The sequence below is a fragment of the Podarcis melisellensis genome, assembly GCF_964234715.1.
Source record: "Podarcis melisellensis genome assembly, chromosome: 3".
In the NCBI taxonomy this organism is placed as follows: domain Eukaryota; kingdom Metazoa; phylum Chordata; class Lepidosauria; order Squamata; family Lacertidae; genus Podarcis; species Podarcis melisellensis.
This window is the reverse complement of record NC_138530.1, coordinates 119,046,364-119,067,010: the sequence shown is the minus strand read 5'-3', so window position 1 is coordinate 119,067,010 and position 20,647 is coordinate 119,046,364. Positions and strand designations below refer to the sequence as shown.

Here is a 20,647-nt window from a genome sequence, read left to right as displayed (position 1 = left end):
TATTTTATAATTTTTCATATTTCTGTTTACTTACTATTTCATAATAAAGTAATTGTAAAATACTTTCTTTGTGTTTATTTGATTCCTATTCAAGAGAATTACTTTATATATAGTCAATATAGGCACAGAGTTAATTTTTTTAACATTTTCTAATGGTGGTGTGCCTCGTGATTTTTTTCATGAAACAAGTGTGCCTTTGCCCAAAAAAGGTTGAAAAACACTGCTCTGGTTATCTCCTGCTTGGACTACTGCAATGCGCTCTACGTGGGGCTCCTTTTGAAGGTGACCCGGAAACGACAACTAATCCAAAATGCGGCAGCTAGACTGGTGACTGGGAGTGGCCGCCGGGACCACATAACACCGGTCTTGAAAGACCTACATTGGCTCCCAGTACGTTTCCGAACACAATTCAAAGTGTTGGTGCTGACCTTTAAAGCCCTAAACGGCCTCAGCCCAGTATACTTGAAGGAGCGTCTCCACCCCCATCATTCTGCCCGGACACTGAGGTCCAGCGCCGAGGGCCTTCTGGCGGTTCCCTCACTGCGGACAGTGAGGTTACAGGGAATCAGGCAGAGGGCCTTCTCGGTAGTGGCTCCCACCCTGTGGAACGCCCTCCCATCAGATGTCAAAGAAATAAACAACTATCTGATGTTTAGAAGACATCTGAAGGCAGCCCTCTTTAGGGAAGCTTTTAATGTTTGATGTATTACGGTATTTTAATATATATTTTTGGGGAAGCCAAAAATATATATTTAATATATATTTAATATATATTTTTGGGGAAGCCACCCAGAGTGGCCGGGTATAAATAAATTATTATTATTATTATTATTATTATTATTATTATTATTAATCATTCTTTTGAAGAAGAGAAAATTGCCTTTTTATTATATATCCTCAGTTCTCCATTTTCCATTAGTGGCGTTTTTTGTTATAAAGAAAATACTACAAAATATGACGGGTGGGGGAGGCAGCCCCGGCCCCCTCAGTCCTTCCTTGGCTGCCTTTCCCCTCAGGGAAAAAGGTGGGGCAGAAACGGAGGAATAAAAGCGGCGCCCGCCTCCCTCCCACAGGCCCCGGGGCTTCTCCTCCTCGGACTCGAGCCCCGGCGAGAGACGGCGGAGGAAGGAGGAGGAGGAGGGAAGGTCGCTTGCTTGGCAGCAAGACTGCTACGTATTGGTATTCTTCCATTTTATTCTGCGCCTCAGGGCGGCGGGGGGAGGGGGCAGCAGAAGCCGGTGTCCCCTTCCCCTGAGGAGAGGAGGAGAGGCGGGTCGGGGCCTCTGCTTCGCCGCCGCCGCCGCCGCCCTCCTCCTTCTCCTCAGCCCCGTCCCTCGCGGCGCCGGCGAGCGGGAGCGCCTCAGTCCCGGGGCTGGGAAGGGCCGGCGGAGAGGGAGGCCGTCCGAGCCTCTGGGAGCCGGCCGGCCGCCCTTCGGCGGGAATCGAGAGGGTCGCCGGGGGAGGAGGAGGAGGAGCCCCTTTCTGGATCCCCCACATGCCCCGAGGGGTCAAGCCAGGCCAGTGGCAGAGGCGCCAAGGGCTCCGGGATCCAGTCCCTCTTCCCTCCGGGCAGGCAGAGCAGCGAAGCCCAGAGGAGGAAAAGCGCCTTTGCCCGCCCGGACTGGAAGGATGGCATTTTTCACAATCCTATCGCAATTTCAAAGCTTAACAGTCAACGTTTGTGATTTAAAAGAAAAAAACAGGTCCTATTAGAGTAGGATTATAAATATCATAGTTAAAAGTTATCTAAAATATCTAAAAGTTAAAATAATTTATTTCTTTGTAACTAGCACACTTAATGCAAGAGACAATTGGGAAAATAAAGCATAATGCCCTTTTGGCACAGAAGGTATTTAGGATGATTTTTTTTTTTTAGTACTGAGGACATTAATATAAATGTGAAGTCCTCTCTTTATTTGAGATGATGCTGCCTTAAAAAAATTCATATGTAGAACAGTGGGTGCATTGTCTTGTATAAAACATGGTACATGTATTCAAGATTCCGCTTAAAAATATTTAAATGTGAGTGACTTTTCTATTTGTTATAATCTTGTCTCATGTGTCTTTGTATGTAGTCAAATGTAGTCAAATTTCTCACAAGAAAACAAAGGAAATAGTGCTGCTACTTATGCAACCAAGCTTAGGTCAGGACACAGCCTAGTTTAGGGAGGGCCATCACTTATTAGCAGAAAAGCACCAGCATACTGAGTTTATTGGTGGGGTTTATTCTGATATGGCTGTGTGCTGTTTGTTATATTGTTATTCTTAGAAGGAAAGGGAATCTGGTCTAGTATCGCTTCCAAGGTCCTGTGTATATTATTCATCCATGTATACATGAAAAAGCAAATATCAGACCCAGAGGCATACCTAGACACCCCCACATCTCCCCCCCTCAAAAAAACACCACACACCCCGGGATGTAATTCATAATCACAAATGACTCTTAAACTGGGTGTTTAAAAGCACACACCTGTAAATGTCTACACATAAGTAAAGCCCACCAAGTTCAATGTGGCTTCGTTCCGTAAGACGCACCTGACCATAAGACACACCTAATTTTTAGAGGAGGAAAACGGAAAAAATTATTCTAAACGAAACAGTGGATGTATGATTTTTGTGGTTCATGCTGTAGCCATGGACATGCTATGTGATCTGATGGTGAATTTGGGGTAACCCAATGCAAAAATCCTGAGGATCCATGTGGATCCGTGCTTTGTAACAATGTTTTTGCGCCATTGTGGTCCCAAGAAACAGTGGATGCATGATTTTTTTGGTGCAGGCTATAGCCATGGACGTGCTATGTGATCTGATGGTGAATTGGGGGTGACCCAATGCAAAAATCCTGAGGATCCATGTGCTTTTACCTTCCCCCTCCCAGGCAGCCTCCGTTATCGCTAGCCTCCCTTATCTCCCTCATGTTGCTTGCCGATCAGCTGCTCAGTAGCTTAGCCGCTTGCTTTCAACACCCCCTTCCCTCTTGTTTGCCTTAGCGTCTCTTTCTTAGCTAGAGCAGTTTTTTGCTCCCCCTTTTCTTCTAATTTCTCTCCCCATTGCTTGTTTTAGTATTCCTGTCTCCTCTCCTTGCAGGTTCGCTGTCTTTACCTCCCCCCCCCCTGGCAGCCTCCTTTACCCGCAGCCTTATCTCCCTCCCGATCGCTTGCCAATCACAGCTTCGTTTCAATACCCCCTTCCCTCCTTCTAAAAAAAAAAAGAAAAAAAGAGCACGATCTGTTTTTTGCCCCTGGGCAATTCGGCTCCAGGGACCACGCATTCGCTCCATAAGACACACAGACACAGAACTAGTCTAAATCTGGCAGGAACTTTTGACAATACCCTGCTTGTCTTTGCATGACGTTCAACAAGGCGCCAGCAGAAAGGCACTGACTTGAAGGTTGTGCCCCAGAGTTCACTTTACTTAGAAGTAAGCCCTGCTTCAGTCAGTGGCCCTTGCTCTCTGGGGTAAGCATGCAGCGGCATGTGTGCTGCCGCTGCATGTGCTGCAACATGTGTGCTGCCGCTGCATGTGCTGCAACATGGGTTGAGGTAGGAGAGAAACCAGGGGAAAGCTTGGCTGTCTAGATTAAGAAGCGCCTTGCCTGACACATCAGCTGAAAGGCTGCTCTGGGACAAGCAGGGGGAGCAGAGGGTGGGGAGTTAAAAAGCTGTGATGTACACAGGCTGGGTTGTTTGTTGCCCTCTGAATCCTAGCCAAAATGCTCGAGTTCTAAAGTTTCAAGAATTCTAAGCAGAATCAGACTGCTTCACACAGGCTTGCTGCATGTCATGCAAAGCCATACTAAATGTGTGGTTTTCCAGAAATGTATTGAATTGGAAAATGAGCCATGAAAGTAAATGTCATTCTTGAATTGAGCATCTTGATCTTCACCTATGAAGAATGTTAAAGATAGTGTTCGCAACACTTTAAATTCTCCTATTTCAAAGAATTGGTCAGAATAATAATTTGTGGAGTTAATAATCTCATGAGCTTCCTGTGGAATTTGTTTGGCATAACTTCATTTTCTTTGTGACAGGTTATGATGGATTTTGGAACTGTTGGTGACTAAAAAATTGTCTTTATTTTCATCAATTCAACATTTGCAGACCTAAGGGGAGATGTAGGGAGATGCTTCCCTGCTGACTTGCTGTAGCCAGGTTGGGAGGTGAAACAAGTTTTTCTTCTTCTAATGTGTGGAGGGTTTTTTTAAGTCCCAGGAAATTTATCCAGGGATTGTTGGGAGAGTGAGCAGGCTTTGGAACAAGCAGATCCAAGTCCATGCCAACACCCAGAGAGGAGGAGAAATAAGCATTCTGTTTTGTTCCTTTCCCATCTCTCCTGGTCTCTTCTCCCTTTTCTTTCTTTCTGCTTCCCTGCCTTCCTTTCCAGTCACAGTGTTTTCTGAAATTTGCCTGGAAAATGAGAGAACTGAAAGAGGAAGGGGGAAGGAGCAGCAGGCCTCCTGACAAAGGAGACAGTGAGGGGGAAGGAATGCAGATGCTCCATGGGTGCCACATTGGGGGACGAGGCCTAGAGGCATGCCTTAAGCGATGGGCACTAAGGAAGTGTATGTATTTGAGGGGTTCCCCGTGCCTTGTCTTGTATTTAGGCCATCGTCGTGGATTGTTTCCCCCCTGCAGAGATGCTTGTTCGTGTTTTTGCAGATCTGGCCTAGCCCCAAGGTCACCAAAGCAGCAACAGTAGTCCCCTGGAGGAGGAGCTGAAGAACTGTTGGCAGTCACCCAAGGAGCTGGTTTCCGAAGCACCGAGGGCAAAGTTTCAAGAGTACGCCATTCCTAACTCTACAAAAACTAGTAATGTTGCTGTGGGAAGGGCATGAGGGATGCAATGCATATTCAAAATGTCTCCCAAAACCAAATCATGGGTGTTGCACATTCACCTCTGAAGTAAGACCCTTGGTTGCAGGCGAGAGAGGCAAGAATGCTTAAAAAATGGTGTCTTTCCCCAACCAGTTCTCAGTGTGACAAAGACAATGAACATTAGGAATAATCTACATTGTTAATGTTGTTATTTTAGACCAACTTTCAATTTGAAGTTCACAGAACACTAGAATAATTGCAGTAAAATATCAGAGCCACATTAAATTTGTAAGATTATCAAGACGCACAAAACTTCAACAAGATTTAAGCAGTGTATGATGCACAGCAAATAGAACTGCTCAGCCATCTTGATGGTCAACTGAGGGCAAATGGAGGAAGTAGGTCAGGGGTCAGCAACCTAAGGCCCATTGGCTGGAAGTGGCCCACGGAGGTCGTTTGACCTTTCCCTGAGCCGCCTCCAAACTAAGTTGCCCACACACGCACTGCACTAAACCAGCGCGGCACCATGTGGGGACTCGCTTCTGCGGCGCCCCGGAAATCATGTCTGTACACGCAGACGCTGTAAATTGCATCTGTGCAGACGCAGGAAATCGCAGGTACACGTGCGCACGCAGTCCGGCCCACGGAGGGATCTTTGCGGGACTGATGTGCCCCAGGCAAGTTAAACCTTCCAACCCCTGAAGTAGGTCTTCAGCAGCTCCTGACTAGAGTAGATATTATATGGGCTATATTATCTCTTTGAAGTCCTTTTCAGTTTCAGTAGCACTTTATATTGTTTTGGAGAATCTTTACTGATTTTAAATGTTCAGTTCAGCATAATTAGTTATTAATATTTACTAGCTGCATGGCCTATTTCTTTCAATTGAATGGAAGACAGCGTATTTAGACTATGTCCAAACACTGACTGACCAAGCCTCTTTAGTTTCCACATGGTTGACAATTTTCTTGTAAACTGCTTTGAGGTGGTTGGTTTTTTATAATCAAGCGGTATATAGATTTTATGAAATAAATCAATAATATGCCTTTGCAGCATATTACCAACACACTCGTAAGATTATCTTGCTTTTCAGACTTGCTTGTCAAAGTGCCAAGGAAATGGGGAGCAACCTTGAGAGGATTCCTGAAGGGAAAGGCCCTTACTCAGTTGGATGCACAGATCTTATGACCGGCCACAGCATTCAGGTATCTGCAGCTGTTAAATCATCAGATTTTCTTTTAGCACCCAAAGCAGCTTACGGTAAACAAAATGAAGGTGATCCAAAGTACGTACAAGTTAATAGATTTAACAGCTATATATGTAGAATTATGTATAGTGCCCCCTTGTGGTCCATAGACAAAACACATCCAGTAACTACTTCATGTAGCAGTCCCTATTTACTTCTTGCACTGGTGTGCTTTCAAACTGCTACTTTTACCTTTATTTATGCAGGCAGCGTCCATGATAGGCGTGTAATGTGTATATGGGTCACTACTTCCATGGGCACATTTGTGCACCTTCATCTACATAATAGCACTTTCAGTTTTATGCCTCCAAAATCTGTTTTGATGTTTCCCATTTGTGCTAGTGGGTAATGATGAGATACATTCATGCCGTGTTTTGTTTCCTCCCCTCAAGTAGTACTTCCAGAAACCTGGTGTCCACGGTGGGCATGCATGTCAGTATTTGTTTACCCATGCACAGGCACCTTTCATTATACAGTCGTACCTTGAAAGTTGAACGGAATCTGTTCCAGAAGTCCATTCGACTTCCAAAATGTTCAAAACCCAAAGCGTGCCTTCGGATTGGCTGCAGCCAATTGGAAGCCCTGTCAGACGTTTGGCTTCCAAAAATAGCTCGCAAACTGGAACAGTCACTTCTGGATTTGCGACATTCGGGAGCCAAAACGTTTGGGAACTAAGCTATTTAATTTCCAAGGTACAACTGTGTATTTTTGAAAATTCAATTTTTTTTTTATAAAGCAAGTTTGCACCAAAGTCAAATGTAGTGTAAACATGTGTGTCATAGAATCATAGAGTTGGAAGAGACCCCAAAGGACATCTAGTCCAACCCTCAGCAATGCAGGAATCTCTACTAGAGCAGGGAAGGACTTTAAGTTGCTGGCATGGGAAACTGGTACTCCTTTCCTCTGTTTTTCCTTTCCCACCTCCTGCAAGGGCATTTCTTTTGATAACGCTGTTTTGTGCAAGAGCAATTCTGTGCAAAAGAGTTGTTTTAAAAATAAAAATACAGTGGTACCTTAGGTTACATGCACTTCAGGTTACAGACTCTTCAGGTTACAGACTCCACTAACCCAGAAATAGTGCCTCGGGTTAAGAACTTTGTTTCAGGATGAGAACAGAAATCACCCGGCAGTGGCACGGCGGCAGCAGGAGGCCCCATTAGCTAAAGTGCTGCTTCAGGTTAAGAACAGTTTCAGGTTAAAAACGGACCTCCGGAATGAATTAAGTACGTAACCAGAGGTACCACTGTACTGTGATGTGCCTTCAGCAACAACCAATGGGAAAAAGCAAGCTGCATCCTTTTCCTTGGGCTAATGGAAACAAAATGGAAATACGGAGGGTGGCGACAGATGGCAGGCATCCAGCAAAAATGTCACCACACACACATACATATAAACACCCACAGAATGCCCTTCAGTACATCCACTGCATGCAGTTTTATAGTGCATTATCGGATTATCCACAGATTGGGAAAAATCAGAATTTAGAAAGGGGAAAATGCAGTCTGCCAGTTGGATGTGGAGAAGATGGTGTGAATACGTAAATAGAGACACAAGCAGCTTCAGATCCCTATTATACTCCAGTGTGGATGAGCCTACAAATATTTTTATGCTACCTTTTAGATCAGAAAAGCCCTTCCAAAGTAGGTCAAAGAAATAACGTAAGTACAATTTAAAAAAATAGGGAACACACGTATACAATATTAAAACAAACAGCCTCATTACATAACAAATCCAAACCAGCAATCTACAACAAATATAATATAAAATAATACACAGCTGTAGCAGCTAAAAATCTACCCCAACATCATTAATTCAAAGCAAATTGGAAGCAAGTATTTTTAAAATCTATTTGGAAACAGCTTAAGTGGGGGGCCAGACAAACAACACATATGCCCTTGACTTTGAGCATCCTAGCTAGCAATATAAATTTTACTTCACAAGTACATTTCCCATGTCAGTACACAGCACGAGCACGGACTCCTCCCAAACACTATCTACCAGGCTCTCTAGGCAACAGACAACATGTGTAAGCGTTGTGCCAGACAGGCAATCCACTGTGTGGTGAATCGGTGCCTTCCGAGGAAATATTTCCCTCCTCTTCACAGTGATGTTCTTCCACAAGACCCTCCCCTTGTCGGGGAGTGGGACCTCACCCACCCACCCACCTTTCTGGCTCTTTGAGCTTTTCCAGGTTTGCCACCTTGGCCTCAAGGGAATGAAATTCTTCCTGGACACCCAGGAGCTCCTCACACCTTGGGCACACCCATGACTTCTGTCCAGACATGACAGACGGTGCAAAACCCTGGAAAGCCCCCCACCCCTGCTGGCATTTTACCTGCATAATTGTTTTTGTAATTTAAGTCCTTTTATTTAGAGTTTGGGGTGGGGTTAGGTCAGGGAAAGGAGGGCCAGAGGGTTTCCCCGGCTGCCTGGCCTTGCTGTCACACATGAAAACGGAAAACAATGCAACACGTTAAAATTCATTTTAGTCACAGTTAACAATGTATACTTGGGGCCCCTCAGCTGAAGGGCCCCTTAATTCTGCACATATTATGCATACCTATATATCTGCCACTGGATTCTTCTCTTTTAAAACTTTTGAAAGCAGCTTTGAATAACTTGATTTTCTTATTCATTGCTAGGGAAGTTTTTTGCGTCTCTATTACCCATCCCAAATTGGTACAAGTGATGAAGAAACAATATGGATTCCCAATAAAGAATATTATTATGGACTATCTGATTTTCTGAACATAAATCGGACATTAGGAGGGTTCTTTTTCACATGCAACTTTGGTAAGTTTTGAAGGACATTTTTAATACAGTTGGACTCAATGAAGAGCATGTTTTACTGCATCCCTTGTGTTTCAGTTCCTTTCTTTCAAGTGATTGCATGCCAGGGATTGAAACTGGGACATTCTACATGGCTTTACCCCTGAACAATGGTCCCTTCTCGTGTCTTCTTCTGAGAAAATCATTTCATGCATTCATTAACATATGTAAGGCCTGAGTTATAATTTCATTTATTTTGATGACATTGTTATCAAATAATAGTATTCTTGTGATCACCATATCTCCTATCAGACGAGTTCGCTTATTTCACTTAATATTTCAAACTTAACTGTAGGGCAGGTTCTTTTATCTTTAATTCCTTTCAGTGACTCCTGTCCTAGATGCTAAACTCCAGACACAACAGGTTCAGTTGATTTCCCCCCCCCCCCGTCTGAAACGAATTTGTGCAAGATGTTACAGCACTTATCAGTCTTCTTACTTGAAGTAAACATACTGTAAACAACTGCGGTGATAGCTTCATGTCACATTGCCCAGACTCCTTACTCCACAAACAAATGCAGCTCTTCAACATTTATGATAACAGCTAGCAAGCCATATCTGAAAAATGCACAAGTCCAGATCAAAGGAAGTCATAGTACCATTCTATTCTTCCTTGGTCAAACTGCACCTGGAATATTGTTTGATTTAAGTAGGAATAGAGGCAAATTCATTTTCATAAACAAATATATATTATAACTCTAGCCAAAGATCCCAAACCTCTTGCAGGTTTGTGTATATGAATACGTGAGTTCTGGACATGCATGTGGCTTCAGATACATACTGTAACAACTGCTGCTACAGGCTCAAACATGTATGAGCTACTGTTTGGGGTGGTTGAGGAAGAGCAATTTCAGGTGTGAAGTACTATTTGCATGAGAGCAACAAATTGACATTTCCCAAATTCATAATACAAACACATATTCTATTCAATTTAGGCTCAGTGACATGTCCTGCAAAATGGAACGCTGCATTCAAGCTTGGAGAAAAATACCCCCTAATTATTTTCTCCCACGGACTTGGAGCTTTCAGGTAGTGTTGCATTTTGGTACTAGAGTGTTTCCTAATACAGTGGTACCTCGGGTTACATACGCTTCAGGTTACAGACTCCGCTAACCCAGAAATAGTGCTTCAGGTTAAGAACTTTGCTTCAGGATGAGAACAGAAATCGTGCGGTGGCAACAGGAGGCCCCATTAGCTAAAGTGGTGCTTCAGGTTAAGAACAGTTTCAGATTAAGTACGGACCTTCGGAACGAATTAAGTACTTAACCCAAGGTACCACTGTATAGATGATTGCATTTAAGCAACATAATATATCAAAATATGTGGTTCATGAAGTTGACAGTCCTCAATAATGGTTTCAGCCTACAAAAATTATTACTACCTGACTGGGGATGTGAGTACGAATTGCTGCCATCCAACCCCACCCCAGTTGCTCACCCTCCATCAGTTGGAGAGCGCAGCCTGAAGTGCAGAGCCCACTCTGCCCATGGAGGCTCCTGACATGCGGTGACTAGATCCCTGCAGAACTGGGGTTCTAAAGCATGTGGGGAGCCTCCGTGAATGAAATAGGGGCTCTCCTTCAGACTTTACCTTAAGTTCATTTGTCCCCTGCTCACTGTGCTCACGTGTAGGATTTACCTGCAAGTGGAACAATTGGGTTTTTAAAATCTGTGTACAGCATCTAAAAAACTTCATCATCATCAAAATGTAGTATGCACATGAATTATAAATTCTGTCAGGACTGAAATAATCTGTTTAACTAATTTGTCGTGTTTTTATTTACAGAACTCTGTATTCAGCAATTTGCACTGAAATGGCATCTCGGGGTTTTGTTGTTGCTGCTGTTGAGCACAGGTATGCTGACTACAAATCTTGAGTTTTGTATTAGCTGAAGAAGAAGCATGTACACAAATATCTGATTAAGTACTAACTAGAAACACAGTAAATAAAGAAGATGGATGGACTAGATTTAGAAAGTAAAAATAGGCACTTTAGAATTAGATTTTAGAAAGCTTAATTTTACTGCACAGACTTTCTTTTTCTTTGGGGGTGTTGAATGATACTCAGAGGTGTGGACAGTATGACATCAGAACTGAACATCTTCATGGATTTTTTAGGAATGAGTGGCACTCTAGTTATTTGAGTATTATTCTCCAAAACGGTTGGCCTAATAACTCCTGGTCAACAGCAGCATGGGCATGCATGTTTGCCTCAAGTGTGATGAGTTGACTTATGGCCTATAGATCTAATTTGTTTGTTTTTTATCTGGAACCTCAGCATCTACCAGTGAGAGCCAGGTGCAAAGCACATACATTTAGGAACCAAGATCAAGGTGCCTTTGAGCATATTCTGAGCCTGGGATTTATATTCAGTAGCAAGACTGAACTGAACTCACTCTCATTTCACATAGATGTCCACTCCTTGTTAGCTTTCCTTATTTCAGAAGCCTAATTTAGGTGGGGAAAGTTGCTTGGGAGTCAAAACTCCATCCCTATATCCTCCAGAAGTCTGCCAGTGTGTCCCAATCTATCCTCTGACCACCATTGCTCTACACTGGCTGGCAGCAGCTCTCCAAGGTTTCAGAGAGAAGCCTTTCCCAGCCCTGCCTGGAGTTGCAAGAGATTGAACAGGGGACCTTCTGCATGCAAAGTAGAATAACAACCATTTTTAATAGAAGTTTCCTTCAGTACTATCATTCTTCAAGGTAAATTGTGAATTGGTTTTTCAGTATTTCTACTTGAACATAGAGGCAGAATATGGTGCTTGAGAGGAAAGGAGTGCAGCTATCTCAAAAGGGAGGTCCAGAGGCTTCAGAACAGCATATTTCTTTTTATTAGAGACCAGTCATCTTCAGCTACATATTACCTTAATGAGAAACCTGCTTTAGGAGCAAAGGGAGAAGCCTCAGAACTGCACAAGGAGTGGATCTATTACAGGAAATTAAAAGCAGGTGAAGATGAAGTTGCTTTACGTCAACAACAGGTATTTGTTTGAAGAAGTCCTCTATCTTGGAGCAGTATGCTTTTGTGGCAGTAGAGAGTTCTCAAGAAGGTTGAAGATGACATGAAAGAATCATTGGCTATGTTTGCTTCCCTTGTCCTGGAAAAGGACAAGCTCCTTTTCCAGGTTTTTTTTTTAGCATTTTAAAAAGGGAATTTTTTTTTTTAGCATTTTAAAAAGGGAAATGTGAACTTATGTTAAATGGGGTGTCTGGGGTTTGGGATAGAGCAGTCTTGGAAGCACTTCCTTTTGGTTGACAGGCAGGGCTCTCTGGTAATAATTTACCCCAGAGGAAGGAACCTTTCCACAGATCCCAGAGCAATTCCAGGGCTTTTTTTTTCTTTGGGGGGGGGGGAACACACTCATTAGTCCTAGAAAGTGAAAATCATGTAAGAAAAACAAGAACAGAAACCAGTCAACCAGCCGTGCTAAGTGCAGTAAGTGGTGCACACGGGATAGAAGGAAACAGGAGGAGGTTCTTCTGGATTCAGAATATCAGAGTTGGATGCTGGATATCCAAGAACAAGTCAGAGGCTGTGGACTCTTGCTTCTGCCTCTGAATATCAGGTTTTCTTTTCTTATAAAATAGGGTGGTGGGAAGAGTGCCCCACTCTAGACCCCATGAGAAGAGAAATTTAAATCAAGCTCAAGGGTTCATTTCCGCAGCAGTTCTAGAGGGGTGACAGTCATTATTTTGGGGATTTTTTTAAAAAGCACCCCACATCCATACACCCAGTGAGACTATAATCTTTCATTTGCTAGATATAACCTTTTGGAGGATGTGGGGAATCCTGTGAACTGTAGTTTGTTTAGGGCACTGGGAATTGTAGCTCTGCAAGGTCAGTTCCCAGGACTCTCCATGACTGATTATACATGAAAAAGTGGCATTATACATGAAAAAGTGTAATATTTCTTTTCATGTATGGTGTGCGTGTGACCTACTTGTGAGGTTCTGGGACTAATGGAAACTAGATTGGAAGTATTGTACTTCTGCAGAGGGACCTGACACTTGCAGTTCTAATGTCAATTAACAAGGTCTACTGTTTCTATAGATGAAGTCCAGTACTTGGTTTAAAAAAGATTTTGACCACATTTCTTAGGTTCTGTTGATGTCAGACCATAGATTCATAGGAAATTTCCTCTGCTTATCAGATCAGTGTCTTGGTGCATTGGCTATTTTAAGTCCAAAAGGATAATGATTTATGTTTGCTTTCTGTGTAGGTGCAACAAAGAGCTGATGAGTGTGTTAGAGCCCTTGACCTCATGCTTGATATTAATTCAGGAAAACAAATAGTGAATGTGCTGCCATTGAACTTTAACTGGATGCTTTTAAAGGTAAAAAAACTTGTGGGCTCCTAATACAAATTGAGTAACTACATGGGCTAAGCTGTTCGCTACAGACTTTCCAATTTCTTTCTTTGTGCTGTTTGCTACACTTCCCAGCTGTTGAAACATGGCGGAACTGCCTTTGTACATGGCACAAATGTTCATTTTTTCAGTCTGCAATGAAGCTGGTTTTGTAGAGCTCTTCAGCAGTGTGTCAAGTAATACCCAGAAGCTGAAACTAGTGCTAGCAGTTCAACCACCACCACAAGAGAGCTGTGTTGTGTTTTGAGGTGACTGTCAGAGGCACCTACTGGTTTTGGCTCCTTTTAAGTATGGCAATTCACTCCTCTTTTCAGTTACCAACTTTCGGTGCCCTATAAAGAGAAGTGCAGTGCTGCCTGCCTCTCACAGCAATGTCCCACCATTGAAGATTCTTTCTTGACTTTCCCTTAGGAATGAAGACTAAAAGCTGGTTATTGACTCACTATCCTCCTCACATAGGTAAAAGGTAAAGGGACCCTTGACCATTAGGTCCAGTCGTGGCTGACTCTGGGGTTGCGGCGCTCATCTCGCTTTGGTGGCCGAGAGAGCTGTTTGTCCACAGACAGCTTCTGGGTCATGTGGCCAGCATGACTAAGCTGCTTCTGGCGCACCAGAGCAGCGCACGGAAACGCCGTTTACCTTCCCGCTAGAGCGGTGCCTATTTATCTGATTGGCAAGTCCTAGGCTCTGTGGTTTAACCCACAGCGCCACCCGTGTCCTCCTCACATACCTTTGTACAAATACCAGGGTACTAATACCTCATGATCAGTGCCACAGCAGTTAAGGGAAACTGCTCCCATTGTTTCCCAGAAATTATAATCTATAATCAGCTTTTAATAGGGTCAGAGCCAGCTCCCGGCAGGAGTCACCATTCTGAGACCCCATGATTTGCCAAGGGGGTGGAGGCAGAACTGAAGGGGGACTGGACAGGCTCATCTTCTTCTGCAGGCAAGATTCCAGATGCTGTTGGACTTCAGTTCTTCTTCTTATGTTGTTGTTACTAAATTTATATTCAACACTTCATCATAAGATCTCAGGGCGGTTCCCAGAATAAAATACAAGATAAAAACACAAGTAAATAATTAAAACAAAACAGTGAAACAATAACCCCCCCCTTCCCACAGCCACATATTAAAAAAGGCTGTACAATATTAATCAGCCAAAGGTCTGGTTGAAAAGGAACATTGGGCATTTAAGAGTTGTATGTATTAGCCTCTTGGTTTCTGTAGGTCTAAGCATGCTTAACTCTGTCTTGGACTGAGTGTGTTCAATTATTCCCAGCCAGATGGGCGGGGTATAAGGAATAAATTATTATTATTATTATTATTATTATTATTATTATTATTATTATTAACCAGCTAGAAGAGCAACAGTTTCTCTTATCTTTTGTATTTTTAGGATTCTATTGATGTACAGAAAATAGCTGTGATGGGACACTCTTTTGGTGCTGCTACAACTATTGAAGCTCTTAGCAAAAATGTCCAGTTCAAGTAAGAACTGTCATCTTAAAAGCCTGTGAATGTTTTCTGATCCCCACCCCCTGCATTAACAACCAAACTCTGTTCAAAAGGTAGGGCTTAACCCTGTGGCACCAAGAGCACGCACTGGAAGCGCTAATGGTGACATGTGCCATAGCATCTGGTAAAATCTGTGTAAAAAGCCATTATGGAACTGTGTAAAAAGCCTTTATGGAACCGGTACCAGGATTTATATCACTTTTATTATTGTGCGTCTTAAGATTATAAAACTGTGGGGAGAGGTTGTCTTGTTTTTTATATCACTTCAGTGCCTAGAAGATTGAAGGCACTTTATAAAATAAAAACACAACTACTAATACTGGGAGGAATTCAGTGATGCGCTCTTCTGATGGTTCTGTAGTGCAAGCATTTCAGTTTGCCAGACAGAACAATCCCTCCCCCCCCGCATATTGTTCCCAGGGTTCTTCTGACTGCCCCCCACCCTGGCTGCAGGGCCAATTTCGAGGGGCACACAGAGGGAGGAGGAAGCCCTGCTGCATAAGCAGAAGCCCCTGTACAGAGCTTTCATGGATAGGACTCATTTTTTTTTAAAAAAAATTATTTATATCCCGCCCTCCCCAGCCGAAGCCGGGCTCAGGGCGGCTAACAACAATAAAATAGTACAGGATTCTAAAAACATTTCATTATAAAAATTAATTAAAATCAAATTGTTGGCAACCATCAAGCTAAAGTTCTGTGGAGATTGCCAAAGGAGGGAGTCAGGCTGCGCCCTGACCAAAGGCCTGGTGGAACAGCTCTGTCTTACAGGCCCTGCGGAAAGATGTCAAGTCCCGCAGGGCCCTAGTCTCTTGTGACAGAGCGTTCCACCAGATTGGAGCCGCAGCCAAAAAAGCCCTGGCTCTAGTTGAGGCCAGCCTAGCCTCTCTGTGGCCTGGGACCTTCAGGATGTTTTTATTTGAAGACCGTAAGTTCCTCTGTGGGACATACCAGGAGAGGCGGTCCCGTAGGTACAAGGGTCCTAGGCCATATAGGGCTTTAAAGGTTAAAACTAGCACCTTAAACCTGATCCTGTACTCCACTGGGAGCCAGTGCAGCTGGTATAGCACCGGGTGAATGTGATCTTGCAGTGAAAGCCCCGTAAGGAGTCTCGCCGCGGCATTCTGCACCCGCTGGAGTTTCTGGGTCAGTCTCAAGGGCAGCCCCATGTAGAGTGAGTTACAATAATCTAGTCTGGAGGTGACCGTCGCGTGGATTACAGTGGCTAGGTTGGGGCGAAAGAGGTAAGGAGCCAACTGCTTAGCTTCGCGGAGATGAAAAAATGCTGCCTTTGTTATAGCTGTAATCTGCGCCTCCATGGAGAGGGAGGTATCAAAGATTACACCCAAACTCTTAATGGACGGTGCTGGCACTAGTTGCGCCCCCGCAAGAGATGGGAGTTGCCCCCCCCAACCCCATATCGTCTTGACCCAGCCAAAGGACTTCTGTCTTCGAAGGATTTAACTTCAACAGGCTTCCACGTACCCATCCAGCCACAGCTTCCAAACATCTGATCAGTGTGTCTGGGGCCGAGTCAGGATGGCCATCCATCAACAGATAGAGCTGGGTGTCATCAGCATACTGATGGCAACCCAACCCAAAACTCCGGACAAGCCGGGCGAGGGGGCACATAAAGATGTTAAAAAGCATCGGGGAGAGTATCGCACCCTGAGGCACTCCACACACCAAGGAGTGGCGCGATGACAATTCCCCCCCAAGCGCCACCCTCTGTCCCCAACCAGAGAGAAACGAGCGCAGCCATTGAAGGACTGTGCCCTGGATCCCCACGTCGGCAAGGCGGTGGTCCAGGAGTTCGTGATCGAAGGCTGCTGACAGGTCATGAGTTGGATCCCACTCATTGGAACAAGATGTGGCTTTGAACAGAACATCTTCCTAAAGCTTGTATTTGTAACATCTCTGAGAAACCTGTGGAAAAGCTGAATGAGGTGCAGTATATATAGAGCTACAGTGGTGCCTCGCAAGACGAAATTAATTCGTTCCGCAAGTCTTTTCGTCTTGCGAGTTTTTCGTCTTGCGAAGCACGGTTTCCCATAGGAATGCATTAAAAATCAATTAATGCGTTCCTAGGGAAACCGCCTTCAGACCAGGTCCGGGGACAGTCTGTCCCCCGACCTCTTCTGAAGGCCGGCGGGGGGCGAAAGTCTTTGCTCCCCCCTGCCTGCCTTCCCGGGAGAGCGGAAAACGCAGCGCTGCCTTCCCGCTCTCCCGGAAAGGCAGGCAGGGGGGACAAAGACTTTTGCCCCCCGCCAGCCTTCAGAAGAGGTCCAGGACCTCTTCCGAAGGCGGGCGAGGTGCAAAAGTCTTTGTCCCCCCTGCCTGCCTAACCGGGGGCTTTTAAATCGCCCCGGGACTGTCCGGGGCGATTTAAAAGCCCCCGGACGGCTTTTGAAGGCAGGCGGGGGGGGGGGAGCAAAGACTTCCCCCCCCGCCAGCCTTCAGAAGAGGTCCAGGACCTCTTCTGAAGGCTGGCGGGGGGCAAAAGTCTTTGCTCCCCCCTGCCTGCCTTCCCGGGAGAGCGGAAAACGCAGCGCTGCCTTCCCGCTCTCCCGGAAAGGCAGGCAGGGGGGACAAAGACTTTTGCCCCCCGCCCGCCTTCAGAAGAGGTCCTGGACCTCTTCTGAAGGCTGGCGGGGGGCAAAAGTCTGCTCCCCCCCGCTTGCCTTCAAAAGCCGTCCGGGATAGCGGGAAGCGCTTCCCTGCTATCCCGGACCGCTTTTAAAATGCTGGCGGTGGGGAGCAAAGCCTTTCGCCCCCGCCGGCCTTCCTGGACCTCTTCTGAAGTCCGGAGGGGGGGAAAGGCTTTGCTCCCCACTGCCAGCATTTAAAAAAAGGTCCCCGAGATTTCCCTATGGGCTTTCGTCTTGCAATGCAAGCCCATAGGGAAAATCGTCTAGCGAAGCGTCGCAAAAACCGAAAAACCCTTTCGTCTTGCGGGTTTTTCGTCTTGCGAGGCATTCGTCTTGCGGGACACCACTGTAGTGCCCCACGTCCTCTGCAGATCTCAGAATATAGTCTCATCAAAAGTAAAGAATAGACCTTTTGCAACTAATACCAACGTGCCCACACACTTGCACTTTCCCCCCCGTACAGGTGTGGCATTGCCCTTGATGCATGGATGCTACCCCTTTGTGAAGAAGTGTATCCTAGAGTTCGTCAACCATTGCTGTTTATTAATTCAGAAAAATTCCAGTGGGCTTTAAACATTCTAGAAATAAAGAAACTTAACTACAAAGACAGAGAGAGAAAAATGATCACTATCAAGTAAGTGCTAAATTGCAACAGTATTAGTTTATTTTCAGAGGAATTGGAATTGTCTGTGCATGTGGTGAAGGCAGCAAGCTATTGCAGGAAGAAAACAGCACTTTGCTAGATCACATAGCTGTTTCATCTTCAAATTCTATTTCAGTCCCACCTGTCCTGTGGCAAAATGGTTATATCCGACTAGCCCATGCGACAATGCAGCCTGTGACTATCCAAGTTCTAGCATGCCCTCCAAAAGAGCAGGAAGAATCAAGGTGCATCCTCTTACGGCTAAACTACATGTGATGTTAAATGTATATTTGCATTTATAATGCGCAGGTTCTTAAAAATGTGAATAGTTCTTAGCCCCCACCCCAAGATTTAAGCAGTTTCCTGGAAAGAAATCAATTATTTATTTCCCTGCTGCAGCCCCAAGCAAATCTCTGAAGCTGCGTTGAGAGGAAATTTTCACCCATGGAGCATTTTCTCCTCTCTATAAACGCTTCAGATGATGGGTTTTCATCAGGACCACAAGGGCAGAGGAGAGGGAGAGAAAGACTTAAACTCTCCCTATTTTTGCTTCTTTCCTAATAATGATCAGTCCCCTGCTCCAGGTGTTACTATTTGCTTTTTAAAAACCTGCATGTTTCAAAAAACAGAACCAGCAAACTGGAGGGAAAGGGAAACTTTCTTCTGAATGCAAATTTTTGCAAGTTCTGAAGATTCTCAGCACGACAGCAAAACCTAAATAGTGGGCTCACCCTTCTCCTGTCCCTAGAAAATGTTCATGAAAAAGCTCCCATCCACTTCATTCTGTATCCCAATTTCCGTTGTGTCAGTCTGCAGCGACTTACAGAAAAGAAAGAGTAAAGATTTTAAAGCAAATCCTTTTCAGTATCTGCCTGTCTCCAAAAAGGGCTACATTGATGAGCAACACATAAGGGCAAAAAGATACAGCAAATCACTAATCTGTAATTTGGGACGCATATTCGCTTGAATAAAATGTTTTGATTGGTGGGGCAAAGATGCCAGGTGACCTGCTTTTGCACAGCACTGTGCATTGCAACCCTAACTATCATCTGTATGCAGCTGTAATTGATTAAAATTTACCTTATTAGCCTACTTAGATTTAATTGGGTGAGAATCACATGCAGTTGTGATAAGAGGTGCTCCTTTGCCATCCTAAGGAAAAAACCATTATGCTTTACTTTTAACAAAAAACTTAATTTTTAAAGATGTTGCTTATAACTGTACAATGACCCTTTTGTGGCTGTAATGTAGTTGGGAAATATATTTGCTATTTGCAGAGGAACGGTACATCAGAGTTTTCCAGACTTTACATTTTTGACTGGCAACATTGTTGGAAAGATTTTTGGACTGAAGGGACAATTAAATCCTAATACAGCCATTGATGTTATCAACAAAGCTTCATTAGCCTTCTTACAGAAACATTTAGGTAAGTTACTACATTTGCTACATGATTTTTATATGTGATTTGTTGTCTACCCCATCCGAATGGTAATATCTGAAAGTCCAAAGATAGACTTCAACATCAAGCCATGATGAATGTTCCATCTGCACAAGTATTTCATCTTACCAGGTGGAATGATTCCCCCCCCCCCCCGTGCACTGTTCTGAGGTCTCTCCTGACCCCCAGCCCTCATAAGCCATTTGGGGTGTCTGTGCAGGAGAAGGGGGAGCCCCATTGCAGAATCTGAAATCCTTGTGCAGGCGCTGAGGGGGCCTGTTAGCCGAACATGTAATTCCATTCTCCTGAAGGGGAGAATTGGGATCCATGATGTGGGTTGTCTCCACCCATCTCACCACTGGCAGGAAGTCTTGGGGGGAAAACCTGAGGAATTCTTCAGGGGAGAGACGGGGAAAGCATGGATCTGTGCCTGGAAAGCACAGGGCAAAAAGTAAGTGTGGAGAAGCCCATTTGGACTTCTTGCCCTTCTGGCTGTTCTAGCCATTCTATACTATTTATTAATATGTGCAGCAGATTGAAAATTTAAAATAAATTTCAATCCCCAACCTAACATTGATAAAAGTCCTAAAATAACTGGTAGGAACAGAATGTCAGACATCTAAAAGAAGATCAGTTTTAATATAATGCATGTCACAACATGTCACAAAAGCTTGATATTAAAAGGTAACACTGATATGTTATTTCACCATATCTGATTTTAATCATTCTTCTGCCCTGAGATATGTTTTCATTTGATTTACGCCTCTGTTCTGTAGGTCTCAATAAAGATTTTGACCAGTGGGACTCTCTCTTAGAAGGCAAAGGGCATGATGTCATTCCAGGCACCAACATTGATCTACCTCCAATGCCACCTCAGTCCAAACAATAAAGACAGAATGGAAATTGTGGACCCTTTAACAATTGACAAGGAGCTCTTGATTGTTGACAGTGCTATCTGCAAATTGAGAGCTTGAAGAATAGTTTTGTAACATGAAGGCAACTGTGCAGCAAATTATAATTGGTTTATTGTTACAACAGCAGTATATGAAGGTGCCACCACTCTGCTAATTTACTTTCCAGAGCCAAGAAATATACCAAGTAAACATCAGTTAATAATGTGCCTTCTGTTGCCTGAAGATGACTTTGTG

At 44.2% G+C, this 20,647-nt stretch overlaps 1 protein-coding gene across 3 annotated transcripts; it reads left to right on the top strand.

Moving 5' to 3' along the window:
- The first annotated feature begins 4,644 nt into the window (after positions 1–4,644).
- PLA2G7 (phospholipase A2 group VII) lies at positions 4,645–20,619 on the top strand. Of its 3 annotated transcripts, XM_081906455.1 has the most exons (11): positions 4,649–4,780; positions 5,907–6,018; positions 8,702–8,852; positions 9,824–9,917; positions 10,674–10,742; positions 11,726–11,870; positions 13,110–13,223; positions 14,655–14,746; positions 17,882–18,052; positions 19,339–19,487; positions 20,276–20,619. In XM_081906455.1, the coding sequence occupies exons 2-11, from the start codon at positions 5,932–5,934 to the stop codon at positions 20,386–20,388; spliced, it is 1,185 nt and encodes a 394-aa protein (XP_081762581.1). In that variant the 5' UTR covers positions 4,649–4,780; positions 5,907–5,931; the 3' UTR covers positions 20,389–20,619. The 3 variants fall into 3 exon arrangements, with proteins under 3 accessions (XP_081762582.1, XP_081762583.1, XP_081762581.1); XM_081906456.1 differs by lacking the exons at positions 19,339–19,487; positions 20,276–20,619 and adding an exon at positions 18,198–18,399 and having other exon boundaries at positions 4,645–4,780; XM_081906457.1 differs by lacking the exon at positions 17,882–18,052 and having other exon boundaries at positions 4,648–4,780.
- Positions 20,620–20,647: the final 28 nt, after the last annotated feature.